Raw genomic sequence first — 25,397 nt, 5'->3', positions numbered from 1 at the left:
TTTTTGAGATGTTAAAATGTAAAAACAAAAACAAAAACAAAAACAAAAAACGAAACTTAGAATTAAAGGAATGTAGTAGTTTTTTTTTTAAAGATTTTATTTATTTATTCATGAGAGACAGAGGGAGAGAGAGAGAGAGAGAGAGAGAAGCAGAGGGAGAAGCAGTCTCCCAAGGAGCAGGGAGCCCGATGCGGGACTCGATCCCAGGACCCTGGGATCATGACCAGAGCCGAAGGCAGATGCTTAACCATCTGAGCCACCCAGGCGCCCCAGGAATGTAGTAGTTTTTTAAAATTAAAATATACTTTCCAGGGGCGCCTGGGTGGCTCAGGCGTTAAGCGTCTGCCTTCGACTCAGGTCATGATCCCAGGGTCCTGGGATTGAGCCCCGCATCAGGCTCCCTGCTCGGCAGGAAGCCTGCTTCTCCCTCTCCCGCTCCCCCTGCTTGTGTTCCCTCTCTCGCTGTGTCTCTCTCTGTCAAATAAATAAATAAAATCTTTTAAAAAAAATAAATAAAATATACTTTCCATTTCTGGAAAAAAAATAACTTCACTTGCTTTCACTTCCCATCCTCCTGCTCAGTGGTTTACCCCCAAAAGCCAAGGGAGTTGTGTTTGAGAAGGACTTAATTTTTTTTTCTTTTTTGCATTAATGCGCCAGTTAGATGCCAGGCCCTGTGCTGGGTGCTTTCTCATCCCTGAGTCCATGGAGGCCTCCTGGGTACTGGTAGGAAAGGTGGGCACCTTCCAAATAAGGCAGCCAATGGCCAGACTCTTGTTCCTGATCACACAGTCAGTGAATGACGGAGATGAGGTAGCCAGCCTGCCCGCCTCCTACCACATGCCTCAGCTCGAAAGGGGTCCTGAGAAAGGAGACTGATGAGCACCTGGGCGTTCACGCAGAAGACTTGGTAAGCTCGGCGAGGAAGGGCCAGGCGCCCCCTCCCAGGCCCACTCTGTGCACCCCGCTGGTTTCTGGTTCAGGGGAAGCTGACTTCCTCCTTGCTCGCTCCTCTCTGCCAATCTGAGTGAGTCAGCTTCAGAATGACCTCACTGTCCTCGGTGGGCTGTTTTGCTGTGTGTTTTGTGTCACCGAGCCCCAGCCCCCAGCACCTCTGGCGTGGGCTTGTGTTTTCTCTGCCTCACTCCTCAGATGTGGCAAGATTGGAAAAGGTCATCCCTGCCCTAACCCTCCTCCACCCCTCAGCCTTCTGTTGCTGGGCTGGCTCAGCCCTCGCGCTGCTAAAAATGACCAAGGCCAGAGAGTTGTTTTCCTCCTGCTGCCACCTGGGTAGACCACCATCCGTGGGGAGCCGCGGGCTCAGCTCGGCTCTTGCCAGTGCCCGGGACCCCGGGAATGGGCCGCTGGGGGACACCGCTTACCAGACAGTGGGCAGAGGAAGCTGAATAACAAACAGCTCTGGGTCTGCTGTAGCAAAGTATACTTTTCAAAAGGATTCTCCTGCAAAGAGTGACTACCTGTCAAAGCTGGGTGAAGGAGTTTGAGAAAGTGACTATATTAGTTTGCTCAGGCGGCCCTAGCAAATTACCACCAACTGGGGGGCTTACACCCATGGAAATTTATTCTCTCCCAGTTCATGAGGCCAGAAGTCTGAAATCAAGGGGTTGGCCATGTTGGTTCGTCCTGGCGGCTCCCCGGGAGACTCTGTTCTCTGCCTCTCTCCTTGCTGCTGGTAGCTGCTGACAATCCTTGCTACTCTTTGGCTTATAGACACATCCCTGCTCACCTCTGTAATCACACAGCCTTTTTCTTGTATGTGTATCTGCAGTTTCCAAATCTCCCTCTCCTTATAAGGACACCAGTCATTGGCTTCAGAGCCATCTAATCCCCTGTGACCTCATCTGATTGCATCTGCAAAAGAACCTATTTCCAAATAAGGTCACATTTCCAGGTACTGGGTGGTTAGGACTTGAACATCTCCTCTCGGGGGACACAGTTCAACTTGTTATAAGTACTTCACCACGTTCGGTTCTCATTACTCAGCATCATGGGGCAGTAAGGGGCCCTGGAGGGAGCAGAGGTACTGGCAACCTGGTTGTCAGCTGTGCTCTGGTGTTCTAGGATGGGGTGTCCGCCTATTAACAAGGCGTCTCCATGACGGAAGTCAGTACTGGGCCAGGGCATAAACACAGCCAACTTTGAGGGTTTGGCCTCCAGCTCCAGGCCCCTCCAGGAATGTGTGACTCTTGACATTTCTTCATGTCTCTGGGCCTGGGTTTTGTCATTTGTGAAATGGGGGTGAGGGGGGTACATACCCCATAAGATAGTACTTAGAACAGTACATATGAAGCTGTCAATGTTCACTATTATTATTCTAATTTTTAAAAAATATTTATTTATTTGAGGAGGGAGGGGCGGAGGGAGGGGCAGAGGAAGAGAGTCTTAATAAGCACACTCTGGGGCACCTGGGTGGCTCAGTCGTTCAGCGTCTGCCTTCGGCTCAGGTCATGATCCCAGGGTCCTAGGATTGAGCCCCACATCAGGCTCCCTGCTCCGCGGGAAGCCTGCTTCTCCCTCTCCCACTCCCCCTGCTTGTGCTCGTGCTCTCACTGTCTCTCTCTGTCAAATAAATAAATAAAATCTTAAAAAAAAAAAAAATAAGCACACTCTGCACTGAGCATGGAGCCCAACCTGAGGCCTGAACTCACAACCCTGAGATCAACATCAGAGCTGAGATCGAGTCGGATGCCTAACGAACTGAGCTATCTGGGTGCCCCCATCGTTGTTAATTCTAATCACTCCCACTCCCAGACTGACAGCTTTGCTCTTCTTTGGGTCAGAAAGGCTGCCCTACTGGAGATACTGGAAAGTTCCCTTTCCCTCCCAGGCCTCGTCATTGCAGAAAGAAAACATTTATAGGCTGCCTCCAGTCTCCAGGAAACACAGTAAGTCCCTGATCAGGACAAAGATGGCCCCTCCCCACCTCCCACCCCGATTTTCATCTACCCAGGTGATTTGTAGGCAAAAGCCAGCCCAGCCCCCAGCCTTGCTTCCAAAATTGCCCTGCTTTTGTGAATGAGCTCTTTTTTGACTGCTTACTCTGGGTCTCCTGGTCACTTATACCTCGGTTCAGCTAGTGATTTCCTTTTTTTTTTTTAAGACTTTATTTATTTATTTGAGAGAGAGAGAATGAGAGATAGAGAGCACGAGAGGGAAGAGGGTCAGAGGGAGAAGCAGACTCCCTGCTGAGCAGAAAGCCCGATGTGGGACTCGATCGCCGGACTCCAGGATCACGACCTGAGCTGAAGGCAGTCGCTTAACCAACTGAGCCACCCAGGCGCCCTAGTGATTTCCTTTCTGAATACTCATAACCCGTAGTGAGCTTGGCAGCAGGGGTCGGGGGTGGGCAGGGGGCCCAGAGGCAAAGGTTGGGAACAGGAGCCTTTCTGGCTAGAACTAGAACTGGCTGGGCCAAGAGAGCAGCGCCCCCTGGGCCCAGGAGGTCAGGCTAGGGGCCTGTGCAGACACACCAGACACACCAGGCCCGGCCTTCGCCATCCAAGCCGGCTGGGGCAAGACTCGTTCGCGCTGAGTGAGCACCCCACACGTGGGTCCTTGGGGAGCATCTGCATCCACACCTATCCTTTCTTCTTGGGTGGGGGCCAAGCCAGGCCCTGAGTAGCAACCATTGCTGCTGACACTTTGCTTACCGTCTGAGGAATGATGGCTCGGGCAGGACCATGCAGGCCCCGCCCCACCCAGGCCTCTCTGACCCAAAATTCTCCTGGGAGTTCCCGGAGTTCAACCAGGGAGGCCAAGCCCTGCGTGCATGGACGCATCTCCAGGCCCCCTTCTGGACACAGCCATTTTGCCCTCAAAGTCTTCCCATTCTCAGGCCTGGGAGAGAACTCTCAGGCGGGGTTCTTCCCGGGGCTTTACTTTGTTTTCTCTTTGTTTTAAGAGGGTGGGGATTTATAGAATAGGCAAAATTATAGAGATGGAAAGCTAGAGGTGGGACTGACTGGAGACGGGCAAATAAGGTGATGGAGTGTTTGAAAATTGGTCTGTGTTGGCGGTTGGACTGCTGTATAAAATCACTAATCAGGGGCGCCTGGGTGGCTCAGTGGTTAAGCGTCTGCCTTCGGCTCAGGTCATGATCCCGGGGTCCTGGGATCGAGCCCCGCATCGGGCTCCCTGCTCCATAGGGGGCCTGCTTCTCCCTCTCCCACTCCCCCTGCTTGTGTTCCCTCTCTCACTGTGTCTCTCTGCCAAATAAATAAATAAAATCTTTAAAAAAGAAAATCACTAATCATATAGTATACTTACTGTGGGTGAATTGTGTGGCAGGTACATTACTCTTTGATGAAGCTGTTACAGTACACACACACACACACACATATATATAGTGAACTCTCTTAAAACCACAATTGGTGAGAGAGTACTATCTTCCAGGTTCTCTCTAGAATGTCCTCAGTCAATGGTTATGAACTTGAAACACTGGGGGAGGAGCTGAATTGGAAGCCATGGCCTCCAAGATGAGAGGGGGGCCAGGCTCTTACACCCTGCCCTGGCTGGCTCTCTAGGGGCTGCAGAGCCTCGGCTCATACCAGGCACCACCGTGAGCTTTGCTTTTGCCACAGATCACCTCTGCTTTCCTGTCTTTGTGCAGAGAATTTCCTCCCACCAGCAAGGAGCAAACATGCAGCCAAGAACAATTGGAAAATCCGGTTGGCCTGGCCTCTGGGTTCCCTGCCCGCCCCCCCCTTCCCCGACCCTGGCCCTTTCCCTTGACCCAGACCAGAGAAGCAACCAAAAGACTGCCACAGAGAAAACCCCCTCACAGATCAAATGGCTCAAGCACCTACTGGGCATTTATACACTTTGCGGGCTTTCCTCTCCCCTGGCAGCCCTGAAAGGTGGCTTCAGCCTGCTTTACAGGGGAGATCAGGGATAGACACTTGTCCAAGGTCACATAGCTGGTAAGTGCTGAGCTTCCTGCTCTTTCCCCGAGAACCCACTGCCCGGAAAGAAGCCAGGCTCCTTGCTCAGGTGGAAGCTGGGTGAATTGGAGTTGTTGGCTTATCTGGGAATCACCTGCCTTCCTCTCCTTCTGCCTCTCTCATTCTTGCCAAAATACCAGGACAGCTCAAATGCCACCTTCTCCAGGAAGCCTGCCCTCATACCTCCACCCACCTGCCCAGGAAGTCCTGACACCCCCCCCCACCGCTGGGTCCCGGCAGCAGAGACCCAGAAGTGTGAGAAGTTCCTTTCTAAAACTGTGTGAGTAGCCGCATCTGGAGCATGGCAGGAGTGAGGCTTTGGGAGTCAGAAGAAAGCCTGACCTCTCCCCCCAGGGCAGTGGGGAGCTACAGCAGGGTTCTGAGCAGGGTGGAACAAGCAGATGTGGCTTAAAAGAGGGTGGTTCCAGTTGCCGGGTGGAGGATAGTTGGACCCGAGTGGGGCTGGGTGGGAGGCTGAGGGGCCACTGAAGGGACTGCCGCTGGAGCTCCTCCCCGTGGAGTGCTCCAGCCGGAGGGCAAGGGCCCACCCCTCCCTTCACCTTCTCCTTCCCTCCTCTGCACTGTTCCTGTCTCCTGCCCCACTCCCAGGGCCCCAGAGAGCCTGCCTATGTGAGGAACTGCAGGAATATCCCACCCGCCGGGCCCTCTGCTGCTCCGAGGGCCTTTTCAGCTCGTTTCTTCTGCAGATGCCACTGCAGGGCAGCCTGGCGGGGAAGGAGAGGGTAGAAGTGGAGGGGCTTGAGCCCCCAGGTTGGGCTGGGAGCAGGTCTGAGGCCAGGGGAGTCATGAAACAGCTACTCCCCGCTGACTCAGACCCTGTTGCCCTTCTTATCAGGCCTGAGGAGCGATAAGGGGCTAGTTCCTGGACTGTGGGTTCTAGGCTTTTGTTTGGGGCCGCCAGGAAGTGACTTGTGCGTTGCTGTGCCTTAAGGAGTGGAGCTGACTCACAGGGCTGGGGGGCTGGGTGTGCCGGGGGGGAGGCCCCCACCCCAGGCCCTGCACCACCAAGCACCAGCTGGCCAAGGAGGGAGGCCCCGGCGGGAGTGTGTCAGGCCTCCACACCCGCCTCCTGAGGGCCAGAGTGCCCTGTGAGCTTAGGACAGGAGGGGTGGCCCGAGGCGGCTCTTTGTTATTTTTCAAAGTATTTCCAGAATATTATGATTCCCTCAAAGCGTTGACTGTCTGTCAGACACTAGTGCCAGACACTAAGGGCTTTGCCTGTACCGACTCCTTTAATGGCGCCCAGAAACGCCCCTGGGGCTCACATCCACATTGTGCATATGAGGAGACTGAGGCTCAGAGGGAGGAAGTGCACTGCTCAGATTTACTCAGCCAGGAAGCAGCAGATTCAAATTCCAAAATTCATCCACAGCTCCCTTGAAAAACCAAAAGAGCAATGTAAGGGCAGGAGGTGCACGTTGGGAGTGTCATGAACCCCGAGGGAGTGGTCTCTAGGTTACATCAGGTCCTCAAAGGAGCCCAAAGAGACCCCTGCCCCAGGGGATCCTACAGGGCAGACGTGGTTCTTTCCCAGCCGCCCTTCTCTCATCTGTGTGATGGGATGAGACACTTGGGTCAGGTGGTCCCCACCGGCCAGACAGTAGGTGAGTAACCTGAGTTCACAAATGAGTGGCTGGATGACCCTGCAGTGGGGTCACTGGGCTCTCTCCCTTTCTCCGAAGGGGAGGAGGCCAGGCGTGGAGCTTGGGGCGGAGATAAAAGAACAGGAAATTCCCAACCCAGTGGGAGAGACAGGGCCTTATTAGTCAAGACTGAAAGCAATTCCAAAAAGGGAAAGGCTCTGAGTCACTCCCTGAAGCATCCATTTGTCGTCAGCACTCTGCTCCCCTCAGCATTGATCAGCAGGTCTGTGGGGTTCTCCACCTGTCTGCATCCACGAGATGCCCCTGTCTTGCCCCTGTCTGCCTGCCCTCGGGCCCTCCCCGAGAGAGTCTTTGGCAGAAACATCCCAGAGAATATTCTGCTGGCTCACCTCAAGCCACGTGCCTCCCTGAACGCCTCAGCGTGGCCTGGGGAAGGGGGTGTTCTGAATGGCCAGGCCTTGCCTTTCTTGCCCAGCTTGGCCTTGGATCTTGTGGGGCCAGGAAAGCGGCAGAACCATACGGAACGGATGGGAGGTTGAAGGGGAAGAGGTGGAGCCAGGCAAAAGCCAGGGGATGCCAGGGGCTGGGGCCCTACCCAGCTAGCCTTCTCACACCCAGGCTGTGGGAGACCATTCCCGTCAGGCTAGGATGCCAGAGGGTTATCACCAGCAAGGGGCCACTCGGTATCTTAGCTCATAGTCAGGGAGTTTCAACCTCAGCACTCTTGACGTTTGGGGCCAGATAACCCTTCACTGTTGGGACTGTTCTGTGCATTGTAGGGTATTTAGCATCTCTGGCCTCTGCCCCCAAGAAGCCAGTAGCTTTTCCTCACTCTTCCAGTGTGACAATCAACAATGTCCCCAGACCTTGCCGATGTCCCTGGGGGCAAAACCACCGCTGGTTGGGATGATGGTGAACCTGGTTTAGATGATCCCAGAAGCAGATCTTGAGGTGAGGCTCTCAGGAAGTGGAAGCAGGGGTGGGGAAGTGGGACAGGGAGGAGAGGGTGTGTTAATGAGCAGATTATCACTGGGGACGGGCGGGGTCCCAGCAGTACCGCAGGGGGACCATGGCGATGGCGTGGCTTAGGCAGACAGAGGGACCTGGGAGCTGGACTTTTTATCTCCATCTCCCTTCTGCGCCCTTGAGGGCACCGGGACAGAGAGGTGCTAATTCCAGGGCACGCCGGGTCCTGGGAGCTGACAGCAGGCACTGAAGTGGTAAGGGGCCAGGGGATGTGGGGCACACTCAGTAACCCCAGAGTTTCCTGCTCCTTCTTCCCTTGCTTTTCCCCTTCCGTCAGTTAGAAGCCTGACCCTGCTACGTCCAAGTTGGGTGACCTCAGGGAGATTTCTTTTTTTTTTAAAGATTTTATTTATTTATTTGAGAGACAGAGAGAACGAGAGATAGAAAGCACGAGAGGGAAGAGGGTCAGAGGGAGAAGCAGACTCCCTGCCAAGCAGGAAGCCCGATGTGGGACTTGATCCTGGGACTCCAGGATCATGACCTGAGCCGAAGGCAGTCGCTTAACCAACTGAGCCACCCAGGCGCCCCTCAGGGAGATTTCTTAACTTCTCTGGGCTTGGATTTCTCCTGTATAAAATGGGACCTGACACATGCTTTAGGGGGTTATGAGGCTTAAAAGAAATAATGTGGTGGACACACACTGGTTGCAGTGTCCCTCCTCTCATCAGTGACTGAGGGAACCTGGGGGCAACTGTCCCCCTAGGCACCCGTACTGGAGCTCACAAGCACCTCCTGTTCAGGGAGGATGACCACACGGAGGAAGGCTGAGTCAGCAGCCTTTGGACAAGGAGTCAGAAGCCCTGGGAGCTGTTAGCTGATCCAAGCACCCGAGGCCGTCGTCCCAGCCTGAGCGTTATCATCAGCACACCCCGATTCTTCATCAGAGCTTGGGGGTGGGGCGCTGATGGTACAGCCTGAGGACTGTCAGCCAGGCCTTTTCATGGCAGGACTTGGGGGGTTGTCCTCCACCTTTTTGTGCTTTTTCCTTTCTGAAAAATGGAGACAATTAAGAGTTTTTTACCAGAGCTGAGCAAGACCATGACGAAACCTGGTATTTATTAAGGACCTGCTGTATGAACGTTTGTTACCAAATCCCGACAATACAAGGCACGCAGCCCCTCCTGCTCTTACTCCTGTTCCACGGAGACCTCAGCTGAGGCTCAGCACAGGTGAACTGTCGGCTCCTCCCAGGCACCTGAGAGTTTGACTCTGGCATCTTCTACCTTGCCGAGCACTAGCTCAGCGCGCAGCCCCATCAACCAGCCCCCATTCCCGAGTGCTCGCTGTTGCCGGGCACTGTGCTGAGCGCGGGGCCTGCCGGCCTTGTCTCTAAATCCTCCCAGAAATACTGCAAAGTCAGTCCTACTGATATCCCATTCTGGAAAAGAGGAAACAGGCTCAGCAGGGCAAGCCAATGTCATGCTTGTAAAAGAACCAATGTAGGTTGGACGCCTAGGTGGCTCAGTTGGTTAAGCAGCTGCCTTTGGCCCGGGTCATGATCCCAGGGTCCTGGGATCGAGTCCCACATCAGGCTCCTTGCTCGGCAGGGAGCCTGCTTCTCCCTCTCTCTCCCTCTGCTTGCTCTCTCTGTCAAATAAATAAAATCTTTTTTTTTTTTAATTTTTTTTTTTAAAGATTTTATTTATTTGTTTGAGAGAGAGAGAATGAGAGATAGTGAGCACGAGAGGGAAGAGGGTCAGAGGGAGAAGCAGACTCCCCGCTGAGCAGGGAGCCCGATGTGGGACTCGATCCCGAGACTCCAGGATCATGACCTGAGCCGAAGGCAGTCGCTTAACCAACTGAGCCACCCAGGCGCCCCAAATAAATAAAATCTTAAAAAAAAAAAAAAAAAGAACTGATGTAGGACTTGAACCCAGAGTACACCAGCCATCAGGCAGCATGAACTGACCAGTCTTGGATCCAGGCCAGCCAAGGAGGAGCCAGTGGCCTCGACATGGAGAAGCCACCCTCTCTGTCAGGATCTGAGACTTGGACACTGTCCCTGCCCAGAAAGTACACAGCAGCTGGGCTGGGTTTCTGCCACTCAGGAGGCTCAAGGCATTGTGTTCCCCTGACTCATAGCCTGCTTGGCTCAGCCGAGCGGCCAAGGCCAAGGTCTGGGCTGAAGTACCAGCTAGGACAGCCACACAGGGGCAAAACAGACTGTGGGCAAGGGCACCACCTCCCTGTGAAATCTGCCTCCTCCTGTCGTGGGAAGGCGGCTGCACTATTGAACCCTGGCTGAAGCCCTGGAGAAGGTTTATAGGTTTAAGCTACCACCTCCATGAAGCCCTACTGGATTGTCCCACTGGCTGAGCCCCTCCATTCTACTCCTACTAGTACTTAGAATACCCAGCTTGCACGGAAATTGTCCGTGACCATTACATGGATGTGTAAGTTAGCATGGTGTGTGATAGCTCTGTCCTCCTAGAATGACCTGGTATGCTTAGAAAGGCCTGGGGTCTTTTCACTGGGATTCCCCATGCCCCCCCCCCCCCCCCCCCCGCTGCACAGGGCTCATTCCACACACAGTAAGTGCTCCAGAAATGTTGACAGACCGATGCATTACCCCAGAAGGTGTTAAAAATAGAAAATGATAATCCCATTGTTTCTCTTCACTCATGGAGTGGGGGGTAGGGTATGCCGGTGGTTGTGACCCAGGCTCTGGTATGAAATCGCCACTGGTCAAGTCTTGGCTCTGCCTCTCACTGGCTGGGTGACTGTGAGGAAGTTACTTGACTCTTGTGTGCCTCAGTCTCCCCACCAGTAAGATGGGAACCATAATATTATCTAGGTGGTAATTATCTAGGTGACAATTAGAGAGTGAATGTAAGGCCTGGAAAGAGCTCAGTGCTTGTGAGCTGTTTTCATCCTCAGTAGTCAGGTGCTCCTGACATGCTGTGTGTCATTGACTCCAAAATGTTTTGGATCATAAGAACACATCATTATTTCCTGTGCCGCTAAGAAAAAAAAAAAAAAACAAAACCTCTGCCAATTAAACTGATAGAAAGCTATTCTTACTTAGGATGTTTATCTTTTCCCTCATTGGAAAAGTTCCTTTATCTCATAACCTATCATCTCTGTGCACATAAAAAGAAAGGTGTAGTTGAAATAAATGGATCAAGATATTTTTCAGGCAACGACAACTTTATCACAACTGTCACCTTGCCGACAGCAATTGGGAGATTTATTGACCCAATTGCAGGTGGTAAAATGTGGAAAGTGTACTTCCTGTGATGGGCAAAATACGAAATACGGTAATACAAGAGAAAAAAAATGGGGTGATGTTGAGAGAAAAAGGCTGTATATTTTCCTCCTTTTGTTCGCTCACTCACGCATTTGACAAATATTTGCTGAGCACATACTCTGCCAGGAACTGCCCCCGAGGAGACCTAGGAGCTGTAAAGCAGGAAACCCAGGGAGCGGGGTGGGGGTCCAGAGTGTGGACCCCTGTTTCTGGACCCCTACACCAAGGTCTCTCCCAGTCATTGGTGCCTAACGTGCTGGGGAGAAAGAAGTTGCTCTATGTAGGTCCGCTGGTCCATTATTCACAGGGGCAGGAAAGTCTAGTGCCTGCCTGGGTCTCCCTGACCCTTAAACCCCGCCAGGGCCCAGCTCCCAGCCCCGGGGAGGCAGCAGAGCCCGTGGGTGCATAAGAACACAGGGCTCAGCCTCAGACACGTCAGGCCTCAAGTCCCAACTCTGCCCGTTTCCAGCAAGCGACGCGGCCTCCCTGCGTGCCTCAGCTTTCCTATCTGTAAAATGAGGACGATAATAGTACATCATTACTTTGGTTGATGTGAGGAGACAGTCACATCCCATGTGAAGGGCCTGGCACATGGGAGATGCCCACGGCATGTTGGCTGCCATTCTGTTTCTGCCTGAGCTACCCCCGCCCCTGGGTTCCCCGCTGGGTCCGGCCGACTCCCCTGCTCCATTATGCGCTCCCCCCCAACTCCAGACTCTTCCGCCTCCATCCTGCCAGTGGGCATCCACTCTCCTCCGGCGGATTTAAGGTGACCTTCCCCTTATCATTCCCAGAGTGGCAGGGGGCTGCCGTCTGCCCTCTTCCATTAGGAGACAGCGCGTGGGGGTTTACAGGCTCCCCCGCCCCGAGCCCCTGGACACCTGCACACGCATGTGCTTCTTGCGTGCAACTGCCTTGTGCCGAGCATCCGCCAGACATGGCTCTCGTCACACCAGGCGCTGGGGCTCCTTGGAGGCTCCGTCCGAGCGAGGCCCGGGCCGCCTTCGGGGGGAAGGAGGGGATGCAGTGGGGGGAGCCCGTGGGCAGCGGCAAGGGGAGAGGCCAGCTGGGCGTAGCAGGCTCTACAGGTAAGCGGGCGGCCCTGGGTCACACGGACCTGGGGTCAAGGGCTGGCTCCTCCATTGATCGGTCCTGGGGCCTTGGCCAGGTCTCCGTTCTCCACCTGTCAACACAGTTAAAACGATAGCTGTGTGGCCGTGACTTGAGGTCCCCACCACGTCCCTGGTCGCTTCTCGTGCGCACCGGCCAGAAGGCCTTTCCCGGTCCCCTTGCAGTGCGTGACATGTGACTCGCACCGCCCCTGGAAAGTGAGCCCAAGTCCCAAGTGCCCCTTCCAGGCCTGGCCCCAGATAGACCCACACATGAGCCACATCCTCTTCTGTCTCCTGCTGGCTCGCCGAGAGCGTCCAGCGGGGCTGGGAGAGGTGCAGCCCCATGGTAGAGGGAGCCCTAGGCCTCTGGGCAGAGCCCTGCCCTGGACCATGATGTGCGCCAGACAGAAACTTCTCTTCTGATGAGCCATGGGGAGGGGCGGTGCTATCATCCTTAATGAGACAAATAGTGACAATAATACAAAACGGAGCACTTTGTCGGTGCCTGGCACCGTCCCCTGGGTAAGAAGTAACTCAGGCCTCATAGCAAGCCCTTGTCCGTGGCGGGGGAGAGGACCAGAGAGAGGCAGACGCTGCCCAGGCTGGTAGTGCGGCTCCAAGGACGGCCAGAGCCACGGAAAGCACCCCATAAACGTTTGCTGCTGCTGGGTGTGACCGCCACGGTTAACGTGGCCCCGAAGAGACCAGACGCTTTAAGATCGGCCACATTTGGGTTTGAGCTCTCCCTCTCCCTTCGAGACCTGGGACCTGGGAGAAGGGTCCTTACGTGTCTGTGCCTTGTTCCCTCCCGTGTAAGTTGGGGTCCGTGATAGCACCCATCTCACGGGCTGTGGTGAGGGTTAAATGAACACACACGAAACGGGTAGGAGCCGACACAGAAAAGCTCAGTACAATGGATCATTACTCTATCATTACTGCTGTTACTACTGTACTATTAGGACTATTATTACTTTTATTAGTACTGCTGTTGTTGGCTGCTATTTGAATCGAGGAGATTCAGTTCACTTCCCTGACCTTATGTTCCTCCTCTGTAGAACCAGGGCGCCGGGGGAGGTGAGAGGTTAGCAGTAGCATCCACACGATGCTGGGCACGTGGTGGCCACCTGGTTAAGTCCTAGTCCCGTGTGGGCGAAGTCACCCTCCTGCCTGGCTTCCAGCCCAATGCCCGACTGGTCAGGAAGGAGTTGTCAGAGTTTCGAATAGGGTCTACTTGCCGGGGCATAAATCTCTTGGGTGGGTAAGAAACTAGAATGGCTTAAGGGAGGAAGGAGGGGGTTGTGCTGGTCTCTACCCATGTGCTAAGCTAATCATGCACCCCACATCTAGAAAAATCTGGAAGAGCAATGCCCCATACTTCCAGCGGCTGCCCAGCTCCATTTTTCTGGAACTCTCCTGATTTCAAATATTCTCTCTCACCATCTGCATAAGTCTTCCCAATGGCCTAGAAATCCCAACCCCTTGGTATCCACATCTGTGTCCTCACTACCATTTTTACCCATATGTGGCACCCACCACACACCTGAAATCGTACTGTTGATACCTAGATTGGAAAATGTGGTGGCCATCAGGAAGAGCTCTCCTTGGGTTTGGTTTGGGTTTTAACTGAGTTACAATTGACATAACATTATATGAGTTTCAGGTATGCAACATAATAATTCAATAGTTGTATATCTCCTTGGTTTTTATTTTTTTTTTAAAGATCTTATTTATTTATTTGACAGAGAGAGACACAGCAAGAGAGGGAACACAAGCAGGGGGAGTGGGAGAGGAAGAAGCAGGCTTCCCGCGGGGCAGGGAGCCCGATGTGGGGCTCGATCCCAGGACCCCGTAAGTCCAAAGTAGGTGTATCACTTTTGGATCCCAGGACCCAAAAGTCCAAAGTAGGTGTATCACAGCTCGGAGCCCAGCTGGGGACCTGTCTGTAGTCAGTCTCAATTAATTTAGTCTTAATTTATTTTATCTTGTTCAATTGCATGCAGGTATATTTTCAGATTGCCCTAAATCATTCATAAACTGATTCATTTAGCCAATATTTACTGAACCATCCAGTATAGGCCAGGCACTGCTCTAAGCCTAAGGATACATTGGCGAACAAAGACTCCGGCCTCTGTGGAATTCATAGTCTAATGGAAGCAGACAGAAGAAAAGCAATACACATAATAACCTTTGTAGTAGAGTAGAAAGTGAAAAATAGCACAGGGTATCACTGTGATTACAAGGAGCTGCAGATATAATTTTTAAATCCTCCAAGGAAAAGAGAATATTGTTCGTTGTATTAGGTGTGATTAATACAATTGAGGTTACATGTGAGAATGTTCCCCCGCTTTGTAAGAGATGAGTGCTGATGTAGGGGTGAAATGACATAATGTCTGGGATTTGCTTTAAAATACTTTTAAAAAAAGGGGCGCCGGGCTGGCTTAGCTGGAAGAGCTTGCAACTCTTGATCTTGGGGTCGTGAGTCTGAGCACCACGTTGGGTGTAGAGATTATTTAAAAAATAATAATAAAATAAATAAGTAAAAAGTAAATACAAGCTTAAAAAAATAAAATACTTTCAGAAAGAAAACAAGAGAAAAGAAGGGTAGATGAAGCAAGTAGGGCAAAAATCTTGATGGTTGAGGGGCGCCTGGGTGGCTCAGTTGGTTGGTTAAGTGACTTTTTTTTTAAATTTTTTTTTAAAGATTTTATTTATTTATTCGAGAGAGAGAGAATGAGAGACAGAGAGCACGAGAGGGAAGAGTGTCAGAGGGAGAAGCAGACTCCCTGCCGAGCAGGGAGCCCGATGCAGGACTCGATCCCGGGACTCCAGGATCATGACCTGAGCTGAAGGCAGTCCCTTAACCGACTGAGCCACCCAGGCGCCCCTGACTTTTTTTTTTTTTAAGATTTTATTTTTTATTTATTTGGCAGAGAGAGATACAGCAGAAGAGTGAACACAAGCAGGGGGAGTGGGAGAGGGAGAAGCAGGCTTCCCACGGAGCAGGGAGCCCAATGTGGGGCTCAATCCCAGGACCCTGGGATATGACCTGAGCCAAAGGCAGACACTCAACGACTGAGCCACCCAGGCATCCCTAAGTGACTGACTCTTGATTGAGCTCAGGTCTTAATCTCAGGGCCCTGAGTTCAAGTCCCGCATCGGGCTCCATAGTGATCACGGAGCAGGGGCACCTGGGTGGCTCAGTCGGTTAGGCATCTGCCTTCAGCTCAGGTCATGATCCCGGCGTTCTGGGATCAAGCCCTGCATCAGGCTCCCTGCTTGGAGGGGAGTCTGCTTCTCCCTCTCCCTCTGTGTGCTCTCTATCTCTCTCAAATAAATAAATCTAAAAAAAATTTTTTTTTAAATAAAAAACTAAAACAAAACCCTTGAGAGTTGGAGCTCAGGGAGGCATATATGGAAATTCATGGGAACATTTTTTCTATTATTGCATGTATTTGAAATTTTTCATAATGAATTTATTTTCTTTTTTGTGTTTTAAAAAAATTATAGTAAAGGATACATAATACTTATCATTTTAATCCTTCCTGAGTGTAGTAGAATTGAGTCCATTCACATTGCTGGGTGACCATTACCACCATCCATCTCCAGAACTCTTTTTAATGAACTCTTTTTATTTTGTTTTTAAAGATTTTATTTATTTATTTGACAGACACAGCGAGATACAGTGAGAGAGGGAACACAAGCAGGGGGAGTGGGAGAGGGAGAAGCAGGCCTCCTGCAGAGCAGGGAGCACGATGCGGGGCTCAATCCCAGACCCTGGGATCATGACCTGAGCGGAAGGCAGATGCTTAACGACTGAGCCACCCAGGCGCCCTTAATGAACTCTTTTTAAATGAAACAACCAATCAAAGAAGGTTGTTTATAGAAGCCGGTATCCAGCTGAGATGATTTGGGGCAGGGATAGGAGAGAGCAAAATAACGATGCCAAATCTGTAAAAAAAAAACCCAAATTAGGGAGGGAAGGGGCCCCAAATGTGGATGGGATGCCCCCACCATCATGCTCCAGCCTGGGGTCTCTGCGTAGTCTCAGGCCATTAAGGTGGCCAGGCCTAGAGGGGAGGATTCTCTGACGTCACCTTGTCCAGCCTTCAGATTCCAAGCCAGGCAACACCTAAGCCGGGCGCAAGGCTGACTCACCCTCTGCTATTCACTGGAAAGTTAAGCAGCTCCTTCCTCATCCTGCCTTCTAGGAAAACCCGCCTTTCCGGAAAACTGGGGGGGGAACTAGAGCTTGCCTCTTCTAGCCTGAGGGTTAGGGGGCTGGATGGAGGGTTGGTAGGAGGTACTGGGGGGTGGGGGCAGCTCACTCTGACCTCATCACAGTCTTGGAGCCAGGGAGAAGGTAGACCATCTCTCTTCCAGCCTCCCAAACTCCGCTGCTGCAGTGATTTATGAACTGGCTTCCAGACAGAAGGAGAGCCCAGTCGGCCCCAAGGACCAGCTGTTGGAAGGGACTTGTTTGCTTCCATGTGGGAAGGAGGGCCACCCAAACCTAGGGTCAAGTCCCCACCCTGCCATGTCCAACATGTCACCCTGAGCAATGTGGGACCCTGAGCAACTTACGTAAAAGCCGTCTGAGCTCAGTTCCCATCTCTGAGTTGAGATGGAGGTAACAATGAGAGCCTGACTCAGGGCTGCTTTTGAGGGTTAAATGAAACACTTTTTTTTTTTTTTAAGATTGTATTTATTTATCTGACAGAGAGAGACACAGCGAGAGAGAGGGAACACAAGCAGGGGGAGTGGGAGAGGGAGAAGCAGGCTTCCTGCCGAGCAGGGAGCCCGATGCGGGACTCGATCCTAGGACCCCGGAATCATGACCTGAGCTGAAGGCAGACGCTTCACCGACTGAGCCCCCCAGGCGCCCCTAAATGAAACACTTTCATCTTTTGCATAGTTCCTGGGGCGTGGGTTTTGCTCAGTAAGTATTAGCTACCTGGAAAGCTAAAAGTATTTAAAGATAAAGGGCTTTTTCCTTAGGCAGTGGGGGCTCCCAGCACCGGGGCAGGAGAGGCTGGTGGCGGTCGGGCCCAGGCTCTGGGGACAAGGGCAGTGTGGTGGCGGCCGAGGACTGGCGCAGCTAGTGGGTGTGGGTACAAGAGCTGTAGCCAGGCTGCCCACATGCAAATTCCAACTGCACCTTAACGTGAGCAGATCACTTAATAACCTGCTGAGGATCTCCGGTTCCCCTCTATATAACGGGGAAAATAACCCGAGCCTCACAGGGTTCTCATAAGGATTACATGAGTCCCACATGGAACACCTAGAACACTGCCTGGAGCATCGTAAGCCCTTGCGGGCTATTACCTACCGCCGTGGTATTTGTGTCTGTCCAGCGTCAACCTCATCCATCCCGTCAGTCACAACAATAACATCAGTAGCCACAGTTTGTGCTCCCAACAAACCCAGGACACCATCCTCCCCTTAGAGGAGGGGAAACTGAGGCTCAGAAACTCTGGGTGAGGTGCTCAGGATCACCCTGGTGGAGCCAGGATTGGAACTCGGGTCTTTCTGACTCCAGCGCCCACACCCTTAGCCCTTCACTATGTTGCACTAACGGGGCATCACGGAACTTTCAGGGGGCCTGGGGGCAGGTGGACACCCCATACATACACCCTCATAAAACAGACCTTGAGACAGTGGCCTGGCGGACACCCACTGTGCTGTCGTCCTGCAAGCTGCAAAAGCCTGCAGAGGAAGAGGTCTGACCTTGGCCCCTGAGGACCAGGGAGGATTTGGACTGGTGCCTTGGGAGGGCCGTGCTTTCAAGTGGGGGCAAAGGTGTGTGTGTGGCGGGGCGGGGGGCGGGGGGCGCTGGGCTTGGCTAGGGGCCGTGCTGGGACAGTCAAGGGCAGGGAAGAGGCTGGCCCGCCTCCACGTGGAATTCAGGCCCAAGGCAAGAGGGCCGAGGCCCAGGCCACCATCCAAGCCCTCTCCTTTTCCTGTTAGCCAAATGTCCTTCCTCAGGGATCCACAGCTGGAAACTACCATCCCTGCCTCTCCAAATCCAAGGATTTGGAGACGTGAAGAACTAACTGATCCCCCTGCTCAGGCTCAGCCTGGAACAGGGATGAAGAGAGTGGGTGGGGGCCCTTTCAGCTCGCTTTCCTGGTTCGCTCTTCTCTCAGGGTGAACACCTCCAACACGGCAGCTGGTGTGCAGTGCAGACCCAGCGGAGCTCTTGGCCTTCCTCCCTGGCAGGACGAGGCAGTCCTGACTCAGACCCACTCTCCCTCCAGAAACAAATCCACCCCGCTGCCAGAAATGGAAGTTCTACTGAAGGTTTCTTAGGAAATTAAAAGGCAAGGTTCCTAGTATAGGAAGACTTCCCGAGAACCCTACCTCCCCTCCCAGCTCTTACCCTCAGAATTCGTGCCCCCTGGAGGCCACAGCCTCCTCTCTGCCCCTCTGCCACTCCTTCCCTCCTTGTCCTCAAAACCCCAGGTGGCTTGCGGCTCTCGCACACACATACACGCTGAGCGAGTGCCCTCAGCAGGACTGGCGACATAATTTGCAGCGCCTGGTATAAAGTGAAAATGCGGGGCTCCTGGTCCGGAGATTATGAAGAATTTCAAGATGGTGACAGCAGAGCATTAAATCAATTTCTGGGCCCTTCTGAGCATAGAACCCTGTCACCTGCATGGGTCGCATGCCTGTGAAGCTGACCCTGGCCCTTCGTGCATGCCTAACATGGACTAGATGTCAGGTTGTCGTGAAATCTGAGATCCCATCTCTACCAAAAGCGTATCTTGAGGACGACTGCTCTGGATTACACCCACCCCCACCCTTAACCCCTCACTATCCATCCTGCGCTTAGGTCCACGGTAGAAGTTTGAGGTCTTGTATTGGAACCTACCATACCGTTTGCAAAGTGCTTTCACGTGTTCTTTGAGAGGGAGAAGTTATCCCATTTTACAGCTCGGCAAACTGAGATCCAGAAACTCCCCATCGAAGCTGGCACCTTGATGGCCATTAGAATCTGTGACACCAAAACTCTGGCCTCTAGACCCCCTCCGTCTGGAGCCATTTCCACCGAAGAAAGAACCCGGATACCATCTGAATGCACCAATGATTCAAACCTCAACATCAAGGGTATTTATTTTATTTATATTGTCGTGACAGCAATTTCTCCTGTTGAAACAGACTCACCAAACCCCAAACACCAGGCCCGAATCGGATCCCCATCAGTAAATGTCTCCATTCTTCCCTGACTCAGCACACCCAGTGCTCCTGAGACCATAGACAGAGAAGAAAAAAAAAAAGAGGACCCAAACTTTTCTTCCCAAAGGTTTATGGTAGGGCCACCCGATTCGTTTTATTCCTCATGAGAACTTGGGAAACCTTTATTTTTTTTTTTTAAAGATTTTACTTATTTATTCATGAGAGACAGGGGGAGAGAGAGAGAGAGGCAGAGGGAGAAGCAGGCTCCCAAGGAGCAGGGAGCCAGACACGGGACTCGATCCCAGGACCCTGGGATCACGACCTGAGCTGAAGGCAGACGCTCAACCATCTGAGCCACCCAGGCACCCGAAACCTTTATTTTTTTAAGTGAACTTCAGATTTTGGAATCATTTTAGATTTACAGAAAAGTTGTAAAGATAATATAGAGAGTTCTTTCACCCATTTTTCCCCTCAGTATTAACATCTTATAATGTTAATACAAGATTAGCATTATTCCTCAGGGACGCCTGGGTGGCTCAGTTGGTTAAGCGTCTGCCTTCGGCTCAGGTCATGATCCCAGGGTCCTGGGATCGAGTCCCGCATCGGGCTCCCTGCTCGGCGGGAAGCCTGCTTCTCCCTCTCCCACTCTCCCTGCTTGTGTTCCCTCTCTTGCTGTCTTTCTCTGTCAAATAAATAAAAGGGTGGCTCAGTTGATTGGGCGACTGCCTTCGGCTCAGGTCATGATTCTGGAGTCCCTGGCTCTAGTCCGGCATCGGGCTCCCTGCTCGGCAGGGAGTCTGCTTCTCCCTCTGACCCTCTCCCCTCTCATGTGCTCGCTCTCTCATTCTCGCTCTCTCAAATAAATAAATAAAATCTTTAAAAAATTAAATAAATAAATAAATAAATAAAATCTTAAAAAAAAAAAAAAAGAACACCACAGAGGTGAGGTGCCTTCTTATCACATCCTATCAAGAGGCTGTGACATGCACATGACACCATCCGTGAACTTCACCTTGAACTTGTGGTCAAGGTGGTATCTGTTGGGCTTCTCCACTGTGAAGTTACTATTTTTCACCTTCCAAACTCTACTCTTTGCAAGTGAGTCCATAAGCCTATGCGGGTGGGAGATGGCAGGAACTAGGCTCCGCCTCCAGGAGGACACTTTGATTTTTATTAAAATGTGAATTTAATTATCTTGAAAAAATTCATACTCCTGGTTTAAAATGCAAAAGATGCCAAAGGCTACAGGTGCAAAGTCTCTTCCCAGTCTCTCTCCCCAAAAGTAACAATGTCACCATTTTCTTGTGAATCATTCCGGAGGTATTTTATGCACAGACAGGTAAATATATATACTTCGCTCCACCTATTTACACAAAGATCGCACACCAGCCACACTGTTCTGCACCCAACCACAGCACTGCTTGGACTAGTGAGACCCTATAAACCACCCAGTTGTCTGACTGTGATGGATGGCTAAGAAAATCGCATTACTGTATGGCAAGGGCCTGACCATGGCCACCAGCAGTTATACAAATAAATAGTATCTGGTATCATGGGAAAGTAATATGTCAAGTGAAAATTAAGTGCAGAGTACATATGATTTCTATTGGGTGGATGCTATCTTTCAGGGGGATAAAGTTCAGAAGAGGTCACAGGAAGCTAGAAAGCCCTGAGATAAAATAGAAGACTTGTGAGTATAATGTTTTGCTCTCTATATAAGAAAAAATAAAAAGATGGGGCTGTGAGCTTTAGGGGAACACAGTCTCGAGGATCCCGAAGCCAAGCACAGGTGGATGGCGAGAGCCCGTGACTCTCTTTCTGGTCAGGGAGGGAAGGGCTGTTGGACTTTATAGAATCTGTCTCCCTGGGCAAAGGGTGTTTTCGGTTAATTGCATGGTGGAAGTAAAAGTAGAACAAACACTCCGCCCAGGGCAGAGACAGGATGTAGATTCTTCAGGTCTGAATTGTCAGGCTCAAGGCCACACACTTATGGATGCCCCACACCTCACCAGGATTCAGGATGAAGTGTTGTTGCCTTTCGGTCTGGCACCTGCTTATTCATTCATCCGTCCATTTATCCATTCATCCATTTATTTATCCATCTACCCATCCACCCACCCACCCACCCACCCACCCCGTCCACTCATTTGTTTCCTTTATTTACTCAGCATTTACTGTGTGGCTGACCCCGGGGCAGGTAGGGGGATGCAGCTGTGGCTGAAATGGACATATGCCCCTCCTTGTTCTGACCCGGAACTGAACCAGTGCGAGGAAGGACGTCAAACCCTGGGGTATTTCAAGGACACAGAAGAGGGGACCAAGCCAGCCTGGGGCACAGGGCTGTTTCATGGAGGTGGGGACAACCAAGCTCAGTGGGAGTTAGCCAGGCTTGGGGGGCTGAGGGGAGAAAAGGTACACTCCAGGTGAAGAGGACAAAAAAAGGCCCACAGAGCAGCCCCAGCCCCAGTTACCAAGCCCTTGTTTCCGTCTGGGCCCTGTGCCAGGCGCTGGGTGGTCAAGAGCTCATCTCGGGGGCGCCTGGGTGGCTCAGTCGTTGAGCGTCTGCCTTCGGCTCAGGTCATGATCCCGGGGTCCTGGGATCGAGCCCTGCATCAGGCTCCCTGCTCAGTGGGAAGCCGGCTTCTCCCTCTCCCACGCCCCCTGCTTGTGTTCCCTCTCTCGCTGTGTCTCTGTCAAATGGATAAATAAAATCTTGAAAAAAAAAAAAGTATCTAGCAAACTACAGAAATTAAAAAAAAAAAAGAGCTCATTTCATCCCATAGTAACCCCTATCAGGGAGATATTATGAACTCCATTTTTTCCAGACCTTTATTGAGATATTGACATACAACATACATAAGTTTAAGGTGTACGATGTGATGATTTGATACACGTATGTACTGGGGAATGGTTACCACACTGAGGTGATTTAATACCTCCATCCCCTCACATAAGTACCATTTTTTTCTTTTTTGTGGTGATAACGTTGAGGATCTACTCTTTTAACAACTTTCAAGTAGATTATACAGCATTATTAATGATTGTCACCATGCTATACACTAAATCCCCAAAACTTACTCTTCTTATAGCTGGAAGTGTGTATCCTGTGACCAATATCTCCCCATTTCCTCCACTCCCCAACCCTCGCCAACCACAAGCCTACTTTCTGCTTTTATGAGTTCAGCTGTGTTCGATTGTACATATAAGTGGGAACATACGGTATTTGTCTTTCTCTGACTTATTTCACATAGCATAATGCCTTCAAGGTCCATCCACGGGGTCACAAATGGCAGGGTTTCTTTCTTTATTATGGCTGAATAATATTCCAATACAGATTTTCTTTATCTGATCATCAATCGACAGACATAGGTTGTTTCTATGTCTCAGTTAATTGTGAATGATGCTGCCATGAACATGGGGTGCAGGTATCTCTTCAAGATAGTGAATTGTGTTTACTTGGGATAAATAACCGGATGTGGGAATGCTGGATCATAGGGTAGTTCTATTTTTAGTCTTTTGAGGAACCTCCATACTGTTTTCCACAATGGCTGCACCAATTCACATTCCTACCAACAGTGCACGAGGGCTCCCTTTTCTCCACATCCTCACCAACACCTGTTGTTTCTTGTCTTTGTGATACCAGCCATTCTGCCATGTGTGAGGTGAGAGCTCATTGCAGTTTGAGTTGAATTTCCCTGATGATTAATGATGCTGAGCATGTTTTCATGTGCCTGTTGGTCATTTATGCGTCTTCTTTGGAAAAAGGCATTATCTCCTTTTCAGAAATGAGGATGCTGAGTTGAGAGAGGCTGGGTGACTAGCCCAGGGTCACCCAGGAAGTAGACAAGAGAGACAGGACTTGGGCCAGGAGTGTCTGGCTTCAGAACTTATATATATATATATGTATATATATTTTTTAAATATTTATTTATTCCAGAGAGAGAGAGAGGAGAGAGAGCATGAGTGTACAAGTGGGGGGAGGGGCAAAAGGAGGAGAGAGAGAATCTCAAGCAGACTCCCCAATGAGCACAGAGCCTGATGCAGGGCCAGATCCCATGACTCATGAGATCATGACCTGAGCCAAAACCAAGAGCCAGATGCTCAACCAACTGAGCCATCCAGGCGCCCTCAGAGCCTGTACTTTTATTTATTTATTTATTTAATTTATTTTTTAAAGATTTTATTTATGTATTTGACAGAGAGAGACACAGCGAGAGAGGGAACACAAGCAGGGGGAGTGGGAGAGGGAGAAGCAGGCTTCCCGCGGAGCAAGGAGCCCGATGCGGGGCTCAATCCCAGGACCCTGGGATCATGACCTGAGCCGAAGGCAGATGCTTAACGACTGAGCCACCCAGGCGCCCCGAGTCTGTACTTTTAATCTCCATGGTGTTCTGCCTGACATTCGAAGTGGTTTTCTTCAGCCTCCGCTGATCTCCTCACTCATTACTCTCAGAAAAGAATTCTTAGTAGTCCCTGACCATTTTTTTCTCCCCTCCACACCTTCATCCATGCTGTTTCCTCTGCCTCAAATGCCCACACTCATTTCTGCACCATTTAAAAAAGTCTCACCTTTACCCGGGTGCCTGGGTGGCTCAGGTGGTTAAGCGACTGCCTCCGGCTCAGGTCATGATCCCGGAGTCCCGGGATCGAGTCCCGCATCAGGCTCCCTGCTCAGCAGGGAGTCTGCTTCTCCCTCTGACCCTCCCCCCCTCATGTACTCTCTCTCTCTCTCATTCTCTCTCTCTCAAATAAATAAATAAATCTTTAAAAAAAATAAAAATAAAAAGTCTCACCTTTAGTTGAGGCCAATTTCAGATGTAGATCTGAATCGCAGTCCCAGGGCAAACAGTTCTCCACAGCTGCCTGGCCTCAGGAGGTCACTGCTCCTCCCAGAGCTTCATTCTTCTAGTCTCGGAAATGGGCCTGGGAGCAGCACTGACCATGTAGGGTGTTGTGAAGATCCAATGAGGCTACGGTACACCTCCCATGAGGCCTGTACCAGGTCATAGCTCAACATGTCACTGACTCTTATTCCACTCTCAGCTGTAACTTCCTTGTCTTAGCTGCTTTTCTCTGTCTCTCCCTGATGCCTAGCCCACGGCCTGACCTACAGAAGGCACTCAAGAACTGCGGACAGGACAGGATGGCATGGATTGGACTCGACATGTTGGATCCCCCCATTCCTGGGAAATCATGAATATGTCCCCGAAACCCGCCACCCCCAGCTTCCTGGTCTGTAAAACGGGAATGCTTTTGAAATCAACATTTTAAAAATATTTTTCTGTGTTGTGCTGGGAAAAATGGCAAACAAGGTAGAGTTCTTGGCTCAGGGAGCTTCTAGGGAAAGGTCTGGAAAGTTAGCGGAAAGTTATCGTCTATTAAAGCAAGGCGTTTTGCTCTGGTGGGACATACAGGGTGCTGGGCAGGCACAGCTTGGGGTTTCAGAATTAAATATTAGGTAGAGAAGTCAATGGTTTCCTATATGCAGGGCACTGCTGAGTGTTTGACAAGAACTAACTTGTCTAGTTATCATAATTTTACCAGATGGGTACTATTACAATCAACCACTTACTGAGAGGGGCGCCTGGCCGGCTCAGTTGTTAGAACATGCAACTCTTGACCTTGGAGTTAGGTATTCGAACCCCATGCTGGGCATAGAGTTTATGGAAAGAAAAGAAAAGAAAAGAAAAGAAAAGAAAAGAAAAGAAAAGAAAAGAAAAGAAAAGAAAAGAAAAGAAAAGAAGAGAGAGAGAGAGAGAGAGAGAGAGAGAGAGAGAGAGAGAGAGAAAGAAAGAAAGAAAGAAAGAAAGAAAGAAAGAAAGAAAGAAGAAAGAAAGAAAGAAAGAAAGAAAGAAAAGAAAGAAAGAAAGAAAGAAAGAAAGAAAGAAAGAAAGAAAGAAAGAAAGAAAGAAAGAAAGAAGAAGGAAGGAAGGAAGGAAGGAAGAAAGAAAGAAAGAGAAAGAAAGAAAAGAAAAAAAGAAAACAGGGGCGCCTGGGTGGCTCAGTCGTTAAGCGTCTGCCTTGGGCTCAGGTCATGGTCTCAGGGTCCTGGGATTGAGCCCCGTGTTGGGCTCCCCATTCAATGGGGAGCCTGCTTCTCCCTCTCTGTCTATTCTGCTCGTGCTCTCTCTCGCTCTCTCTCATATAAATAAATCTTAAAAAAAAAAAAAGAGGGGCGCCTGGGTGGCTCAGTCGTTAAGCATCTGCCTTTGGCTCAGGTCATGATCCCAGGGTCCTGGGATCGAGCCCC

General features: G+C 51.0%; 1 protein-coding gene across 1 annotated transcript in view; it reads left to right on the top strand.

Moving 5' to 3' along the window:
* The window catches only part of SLMAP (sarcolemma associated protein), a 194,871-nt gene extending 170,097 nt beyond the window's left edge, over positions 1-24,774 (top strand). Inside the window, exon 24 of the mRNA XM_088027937.1 lies at positions 24,242-24,774. Within this exon, the coding sequence (XP_087884063.1) occupies positions 24,242-24,253 (12 nt within the window). The 3' untranslated portion in view covers positions 24,254-24,774. The remainder of the gene's footprint in view (positions 1-24,241) is intronic.
* Positions 24,775-25,397: the final 623 nt, after the last annotated feature.

This window comes from Eumetopias jubatus, unplaced genomic scaffold (genome assembly GCF_037043125.1).
Source record: "Eumetopias jubatus isolate StellerSeaLion01/CBP00866 unplaced genomic scaffold, mEumJub1_p1.0 scaffold_1, whole genome shotgun sequence".
Classification (NCBI taxonomy): domain Eukaryota; kingdom Metazoa; phylum Chordata; class Mammalia; order Carnivora; family Otariidae; genus Eumetopias; species Eumetopias jubatus.
This window is presented reverse-complemented; position numbering and strand designations above follow the sequence as displayed.